This window comes from Chenopodium quinoa, unplaced genomic scaffold (genome assembly GCF_001683475.1).
Source record: "Chenopodium quinoa cultivar QQ74 unplaced genomic scaffold, ASM168347v1, whole genome shotgun sequence".
Classification (NCBI taxonomy): Eukaryota; Viridiplantae; Streptophyta; class Magnoliopsida; order Caryophyllales; family Amaranthaceae; genus Chenopodium; species Chenopodium quinoa.
In genome coordinates, this window is record NW_018745090.1 from 122,737 (window position 1) to 131,596 (window position 8,860).

Sequence of the window (8,860 nt, forward strand, 5' to 3'; positions counted from 1 at the left end):
TTTATTTGATTCAATTAGCTTTGCTTGAATCTGTTTGTCTTTCATTTGATTCAATTAGCTTTTTTTTAATGTGTTTGACTTTTATTTGATTCAAAAAGCTTTGTTTCAGCCAGAGAGGACGAAGTGTTTTGCTGCTTTAGCCGCTGCCAGCGGGTCCCGAGCAGCTGGCAGCGGGTCTTCCAGATTTCGGGGCCTGTTTTGGTTATTTTTCAGCAGTTTGCTTTGTCTTGGCTCGTGTTTTGTATTTATTTATTATTTTTATTATTGTTTTATGTTATTTAAGTATGGAAACATATATATAGTCTATTTTTATGAAGAGTTAAAGAGATTAATTAGTGAGAATTAAGTTAGAGAGAAGTAAAAGTTTTCTAGGGTTCTTGGCAAATTTCAGAAATCTTTGTTTTTGAATTAGAATCCATGGAAGCTTAATCTTCCGGATTCTTGGTTAAAGATTGAAGCTTTTGGCTACGAATTGTGAGATTTCTTTTCTCTTTATTATCTATTGAATGTTTATTATTCCTTTGAATTATTTCATGATTTGCTTTAATCAATTTCTAGGTTAGAATTGTTAGATTCGCTTGCATCTAATTAATCTTTCCAAAGTAGCAACTTTAGGTTATGAATGCATGCTTTTGATTGATAACTTAAAGAGGGAATAATATTATTGAAGAAATTAGACCGCTTGTGTTAATTTATTCAATCCTTGTTGATTTCTCCGTTTATGTTCTTCTTGTGGATGATTTAGAGCGCTTGTCTTAAATTATACATTAGAAAGGGTTAGAAAGGAGTGCTTTGCTATTTCTAACTAGCTTATGAGAATTTAGAATTTAGAATTCTACAACAAGGTGTTCAATAGTGTTTGATTGAAGAGGCTTCTATGATCAATTTGTATGTTCAATTGTGGATTTCGCATAACCAAGACCGTTATTCTCATTGATTGCATACTATTTACGTTCATTGTTCTGATTTAGTTTAATTGTCACCATTGCTTGTCAAAACCCCCTTGTTACTTAGATTTCTACGTTCCTAGAGTAATTCCACTTAGGTTTGCAGTTATTAGTCCCTTTTTCCCTGTGGATTCGAACTCGACTCCCCTAACTACGTTTATTTGCAGTTAGCTTAGTTGTGATATTTTTGGTTGCATACGACAGAGGCACATCAAATTTTGGCGCCGTTGCCGGGGATTTAAGGCGTTACTTTTTAATTGTTTATCTTAGTAGAATTTATTTTAGGAATGTTCTTAGCTATCTTTCTTTGTTTGTTCGCTAGGGTATGATAAGTACCCATTCTGCTAACAAAGAAGTTTTGCAGTTTGATCCAGAAATTGAAAGGAATATTTCCAGGTTGCGAAAAGAGGCAAGAACAACCCCCAGTGAATCAACGTACTCCTTCATTATTCAAGAAGAAGAGGAGATGGCTGACAATCGAACTCTAAGGGAACTCACAGCTCCCAACTTGAACCAACAACCGTTGTGCATTGCATACCAGCAGTTGGAGGAAGGTACTAATGTTGAGATCAAATCCGGTTTAATTCATCTATTGCCGGCATTCCATGGCATGAAAGGCGAAGATCCGAATAAACATCTGGCAGAATTTCATGTGGTTTGCACTAGCATGAAACCGATTGGGATGACTGATGAACAAATTCAGTTGAGAGCATTTCCTTTTTCTCTCAAAGATGCAGCAAATGATTGGTTTTACTATCTTCCCCCAGGTAGCATAACAACTTGGGCAGATTTAAAGAAGTGTTTCCTTGAGAAGTACTACCCAGCCACTATTTATGCAAGCCTTAAGAAAGCTATCAGCAATGTGGATCAGAAGGAAGATGAATCCTTGTATGAGTATTGGGAGAGATTTAAGAGATTGTGTGCTAGTTGTCCTTACCATGGGTATTCCGATCAAGACCTCATCCTATACTTCTATGGAGGTCTAACTGATGATGACTTGAGGATGGTGAATGCAGCAAGTGGTGGAGGGCTAGTGAATAAGACTCCAGGAGATGCAACTAGGTTGATTGCAGAGCTAGCAGAAAATTCTAGGCAATTCAGTCAGAGAACTCCCACGCGCCGGGTGAATTTAGCAAATTCGAATACAACTGAGTTAGAGAGTCAAGTAGCTGATTTGACTTCTATGATGCGTGAGTTCATGGTGAACTCAAGGAATCCACAACAACTGAATGCTTGTGGTTTATGCACCTCCATGGGACATCCCGCTGATGCATGTCCTCAATTACAAGAGGAGCAGAATGAGCAGGCCAATGCAATGGGTTTCCAAGGGCAAGGTCCTCAGAGAAGATATGATCCATATTCAAATACATACAATCCAGGATGGAGGGATCATCCAAATTTGAGATATGGGAATTCCCAGGGGAACCAATAACAACAGCAAAATGCTCAAGGCCAGCAGCAATATCAGCAATATAGGGCACCATTAGCCAAACCTCAAGGCCAAAGCTCAAATTCGAGTAATATGTCAACTGAAGAAATGATTAGATCACTAACTTCTAATGTTTCTACTATGCAGCAAAACATGGTGCAATTCCAGCAAGAAACCAAATCCAGTATTCAGAATTTGGAAAGTCAAGTGAGCCAAATTTCAAGTGCAGTGAGCAGACTTGAAGCTAAAGATTCAGGAAAACTTCCATCTCAAACGGAGTTGAATCCTAAGCAACAAGCCAACGCTATTACATTGAGGAGTGGCAAGGAGCTCAAAGAGACTGAAATTGCAACCAAGAGGGCTGAAGAGTTGATTGGAGCTGAAGAGAAGGAAGTGGAACATGAAGCTGTAGCAGATCCTCCCACTTTTCCATCTTATAAACCCACACCACCTTTTCCTGAAGCTTTGAAAGAAACAAAGAGGTATGAGAAAGACAAAGACATCTATGAAACATTCAGCAAGTGTGAGGTAAACATTCCCCTTTTGAATTTAATAAAAAGTGTTCCTCGATTTGCTAAATTTTTGAAAGAACTGTGTACTATAAAGAGGAAGAACAGGTTAGGAGGGAAGGAAAAAGTGAAAGTGAGTGCTCATGTTTCTGCAGTTTTCCAAAAGAAACTTCCTGAAAAATGCAGTGATCCTGGTATATTTACTGTTCCAGTTACAATAGGGGACACCACTTTTCATAGAGCTATGTTGGATTTGGGTGCATCAATTAATGTTATTCCATATTCCCTGTTCAAATCTTTGGAACTTGGACCTTTACATGAAACCGAGGTAGTGATTCAATTAGCTGATAGGTCAAATGTTTACCCTAAGGGAGTGGTAGAAGATGTGCTTGTGAAAGTTGATGAACTAATTTTTCCTGCTGATTTTTATGTGCTTGATATGGAACATGATAGACAAGCAGTTCCCATCTTGTTAGGAAGACCCTTCTTGAAAACTGCTAGGACTAAAATTGATGTTTTTACTGGTTCTTTAACTATGGAGTTTGATGGGCAAGAAATTGTGTATAACATCTATAATTCCATGAAATATCCTGTTGACACTCATTCTTTGTGTTCCATTGATATCATTGATCCTATAGTGCAGGATGTCTTCGATGTTGAGGGCGAGGATGCGCTCCTCACTTCCATTTCTAATGATTTATCTGCTGATTGTTTGGATATCCCTTTGCCTAATAGTGTGCAGATGATGGTAGCAGAGTTGAATAACCATTCCAAGCTCCCACTTAGACCACCAGGTTCGACACCTACCCCATTGACAGTGCCTACTGATAAACTCTTACCTTCTGTTTTGCAGGCACCCCAGGTGGAGCTAAAACCACTTCCTGATCATTTGAAATATGTGTTCCTTGGTCAGAACGATACTTTACCTGTTATAATTTCAAGCAAATTGACCAAAGAGCAAGAGGACAAGTTGGTGACAGTGCTGAAAGAGCACAAGTTAGCTATTGAATAAGTCCATCCACTTGCATGCATCGTATTCTGCTAGAACATGATGCCAAACCTGTGAGGCAACCTCAGCGTCGCCTGAATCCTCCCATGATGGAAGTGGTAAAGAAGGAGATCATAAAATTATTGCAAGTAGGAATGATATTTCCTATATCTGATAGTAAATGGGTCAGTCCTACGCAGGTGGTTCCTAAGAAAAGTGGTGTGACTGTGGTAGAAAATCAACAGGGTGAAATGGTTCCTACTAGAGTTAAAAATGGTTGGCGAGTTTGCCTTGATTATCGTAGGTTGAATGCAGTAACTAGGAAAGACCATTTCCCTTTACCTTTTATTGACCAAATGATCGAAAGACTTGCAAGGAAATCTTATTACTGTTTCCTTGATGGGTATTCTGGGTACTTTCAAGTGCCCATTGCACCTGAAGATCAAGAGAAGACAACTTTTACATGTCCTTTTGGCATATTTGCGTATCGACGTATGCCTTTTGGACTATGTAATGCACCTGCAACCTTTCAGCGATGCATGATGAGCATCTTTTCTGAGTTCGTTGAGCATTTCATGGAAGTATTTATGGATGATTTCACTGTTTATGGTGATTCTTTTGATAAATGCTTGCATCACTTATCTATGGTCCTTAAAAGATGTATTGACTCTAACCTCGTCCTAAATTCTGAGAAATGTCATTTTATGGTCCAACAGAGCATTGTGTTAGGTCATGTAGTCTCTTCTAGAGGTATTGAGGTTGATAAGGCTAAGATTGATACTATTTAGTCTCTTCCTTATCCTACTAATGTGCGTGAAGTGCGTTCTTTTCTTGGCCATGCGGGTTTCTATCGTAGGTTCATTGACGGATTCTCAAAGCTTGCGAATGCTATGTGCAAATTGCTGCAGAAAGATGTGAAATTCCACTTTGATGATGATTGCAAGAAGGCTTTCGACGAATTGAAGGCTAAGCTCATTTCTGCCCCTATCATTCAAGCCCTAGATTGGTCTCTACCATTTGAGATAATGTGTGATGCGAGTGATTATGCAGTTGGAGCTGTGTTAGGCCAGAAAGTAGGGAGGGCATCTCATGTGATCTATTATGCCTCAATGACCCTCAATTCAGCCCAACGAAACTACACTACCACAGAAAAAGAGTTGTTAGCTGTAGTATTTGCTCTAGAAAAGTTTCGATCTTATTTGCTTGGTACTAAAGTAATTGTTTTCACTGATCATGCAGCTCTTCGCCACTTGATGACGAAGAAAGAAGCCAAACCAAGACTAATAAGATGGATTCTGCTCTTATGTGAGTTTGAGTTGGAAATCAAGGACAAGATAGGCGCGGAAAATCTAGTTGCTGATCATTTGAGTTGTTTGTCCCATATTGTTGATCAACCATCATTTCCATACCAAATCCTAGGAGAATTTCCGGATGAATCTTTATTTGCTCTTAAGGATTTGCGGCCTTGGTTTGCTAACATTGTGAATTTTCTGGTTTCTCAACAGTTTCCTCCAGGTTTCACAAAGTCTCAAAAGGACAAGCTTCGAAATGATGCGAAGTACTATGCATGGGATGATCCATACTTGTGGAAGTTCTGCTCCGATCAAATCATTCGCAGATGCATTCCCGAAAATGAGGTGATCCCTATTCTCACCTTCTGTCATTCTCATGGTTGTGGCGGACACTTTGGAGCCAAACGCACAGCAAGGAAGGTTCTTGACTGTGGTTTTTTACTGGCCAAGTTTGTTTCGAGATTCCTATGGATTTTGTAAATCTTGTGATAATTGCCAGAGAGTAGGTAACATTTCCCAGAAAAGTGAAATGCCCCAATCCTCTTTACTATATTGTGAAATATTTGATGTTTGGGGTATAGATTTCATGGGACCATTCCCTATTTCTCACGGTTTTACTTATATACTTCTTGCTTGTGATTATGTGTCGAAGTGGGTGGAAGCAATACCCACTAGGACTGACGATTCTAAAGTGGTTTCAGGTTTTATAAAATCTTACATATTTTCTAGGTTTGGAATCCCGAGGGCGTTGATAAGTGACCGAGGAACGCACTTTTGCAACCGTACAGTGGGTGCTATGTTGAGGAAGTACTCCGTTCACCACAAAATCTCCACGGCTTGTCACCCACAAACCAATGGGCAAGCCGAGGTGTCCAATAGAGAGGTGAAGTCAATTCTGCAGAAAACGGTGAATCCGGATAGGAAGGATTGGAGTTTGAGGTTGGAGGATGCTCTATGGGCGTACCGCACCGCATACAAAACACCTATCGGGATGTCCCCTTACCGCCTTATCTTCGGAAAACCGTGCCATCTTCCGGTTGAGCTTGAGCATAAAGCATATTGGGCGGTTAAGTCATTTAACATGCAATTGGATGAAGCGGGTGAACATCGGAAATTGCAACTCCAAGAACTAGAGGAGATCCGGCTTGAGTCCTATGAGAATGCCGATACTTATAAAGCAAAGACCAAGCTATGGCATGATCGAATGATCACGCGGAAGGAGTTCAAAGTCGGTGACAAAGTACTCCTATATCAATCCCGACTTAGATTATTTCCGGGAAAACTTCGGTCCCGTTGGGAGGGCCCTTTTCAAGTGGTGAACGTATATCCGCATGGAGCAGTTGAAATTCAAAGCCTCGAGACCGATAAGGTTTTCAAAGTCAATGGACAAAGGCTCAAACCCTACTTCGAGGGTTTCAAAACCGAGAACGTGGAGAGCATCGATCTCTACGAGCCATCAATGGAGTAGCGAAGTGGGATGAGCCGCGTCGAGCCAACGACGTAAAACAAAGGCGCTAATCGGGAGGCAACCCGATCGAAAACTCTTCCCCATTTCTTTTCGTAGTTTATTTTTTTTTTTTTTAATTTTTCTTGTGATGTGAAGAGTGTTTTTGTTGTTTCTATGTAGGTGGAGGCCTCGGGAGCATCTTTTATGCCCGAAACACAGCAAAAACAAGCTGAAACAGAGCCAAAGGGGACATTCCCCGCTAAAGCCGCTGGCAGCTGCTGCAGAGCGGGTCTTCAGGCAGCCCAAAAACCCCAGGCTCTGTCCCAGCCGCTGGTAGCTGCTGCAGAGCCGCTGCCAGCGGCACCCCCCCCCCCTAAAAAAAAAAAAAAAAAAAAAAAAAAACAAATTAAAAAACCGATATTTTACCCCAGAGCCAAAGGCATCAGTATCAGCCGCTGCCAGCTGCCCCGTACCCGCTGGCAGCGGGTCTTCCAGCCTAGAAAACCCCAAAAACCAAAAACCGATATTTTACCCCTTATTTCCCCCTTTCCCACTCCTACCTTCATTACTCCTTTCATAAACCCCATTTCCCACAAACCCTTACTCTTTTTCTCCTCCTTCTCTCTATTCTTTCATCCCCTTACTCCAATTGCACCGATCCCCTACCAATCTCCCTTTCCCAAGTCCTTGCCTTTCATCCACTCCTCAATTCCCATCACAATTACAACCTAGATTTTCCATTTTCTCTTGATTTCAAGTTTGACATTGAGTTGGTTGTGCAGTTGTGCAAGTTGAATTTCTCGTAATTGAAAGTGAAGGTAAAGGTACAAGCATACAATTAGAGTCATGGGTGGGGATAACAAGAGGTCTAAGGCATCATCTCCATCAAGACCCCCAAGGGGCAAGAAGCAAGGTGCTTCTTCTAGTCAAGGTGAGGCACCTCCATTGCCTCGAGGGGATGGATTCATGGGTATGCGGTTGAATTCCAAGGAGAAGGGGATATGGACTAAGCTTCAACAACCACGACGAACGGTGCAATGAACCAAGTTTTTTGACTTAGAAGCTTTGCAAGAGCTAGACATGGAGGAAGTAGTGCGGCTCTTGCTACGGAAGGTGGGTCTGGAGAATTTCATGACCAAATGCGCCCCCACCTATGTCAGGTATACCTATGAATTCCTTTCCACTCTTACTAAAGGACGTGATCAAATATCCTTTAATTTGAATAATAGGAATTATGTTGTGTCTTATGATGATATGCGAATGGCATTTGGTTGGGATGCACCCCCATTGGTGAACCATTGGGGTGATTATAGCACGTACTCGTCCCGAACATTTTGGAGGGCTATAACTGGTTGTGAAGTTGACCCTCATGGTGATCATAGCTTCAAGATCACTCACCCATGCCTTAGACTCGTGCATAGGTTTATTTCGTCCACTATTCTATGTCAAGGGGAAGCCACTAAGGTTCCCAAAATTACATTGTCTTATTTGTGGGCGATGACCCCTGAGGGTGTCGGTACTCCCAATTGGGTCGAGATTTTTGTTGACAGTTGTGTAAAGGTGCGGTCAAACTCCAGTGGCCACATTAGCATGGGTGGCATGGTCTCTTTGCTTGCTTGTTATTTGAATGTTCCACCCCCTGAGGATCTTGTGCCAGTAGATTCGGCATACTTAACGTATAACATCATGACTCTGGTCAAGATCGGTCTATTATCGCATTCCCTCGTCGCCGGTAGTTATTTCTGGCGATACGGACCACAGGGTTTGAACTATTTGAGAATTCCTCGTCCCGAGGGACGAGCATTACCTTTTGGCCCTGCTGCCGCAGACTTTTTCCTTGCGCCCGACCCGGATGTTGCCCCCTATTTGGGAGATGCCGAAGTAATAATTGAGAACATGGGAGAGGAGAATCCCGATGTTCATATGGGCGGAGAGTTTGTTGATGAGGAAGGGGGTGAGGATGCTGCTGGAGTGCAGCACGATGATTGGCCTCACTGGAGGGCTGATGTAGATGATAGACTAGAGGAGGTGTGCGATGGGATGCAAGAGCTGCTTCCATATCAGAGAAGCATGAGTCGGTTTTATACCGCTCAATATCCACAGTATGAGCCCCCAACTGAGGCGTTCATGGATCACCTGGCATCCCGTGCTTTGCGTCTTTCCGAGAGGCGTGCTTCTTGGGGTGATGCCGGCTCTTCTGGCTCTGGAGGTCCCTCTCATTGAGATGGTAACGATTTTCTTCCTTTTC

The 8,860-nt window shown here is 41.9% G+C and overlaps 1 protein-coding gene across 1 annotated transcript; it reads left to right on the plus strand.

Moving 5' to 3' along the window:
- The first annotated feature begins 4,763 nt into the window (after positions 1 to 4,763).
- LOC110709936 lies at positions 4,764 to 7,418 on the plus strand. The gene is made up of 4 exons (XM_021888189.1): positions 4,764 to 5,585; positions 5,665 to 6,534; positions 6,793 to 6,945; positions 7,395 to 7,418. The coding sequence occupies exons 1-4, from the start codon at positions 4,764 to 4,766 to the stop codon at positions 7,416 to 7,418; spliced, it is 1,869 nt and encodes a 622-aa protein (XP_021743881.1).
- The last annotated feature ends 1,442 nt before the right edge of the window (positions 7,419 to 8,860 follow it).

Excerpts from the sequence above, each read along its gene's own strand:
- LOC110709936 (XM_021888189.1), top strand. The coding sequence starts at position 4,764 with ATGTGCAAATTGCTGCAGAAAGATGTGAAATTCCACTTTGATGATGAT. Across the intron at positions 6,535-6,792 it reads AAAGCCTCGAGACCGATAAG|GTGGAGGCCTCGGGAGCATC; the intron begins GTTTTCAAAGTC and ends GTTTCTATGTAG. Across the intron at positions 6,946-7,394 it reads AGGCTCTGTCCCAGCCGCTG|TTGTGCAAGTTGAATTTCTC; the intron begins GTAGCTGCTGCA and ends TTGGTTGTGCAG.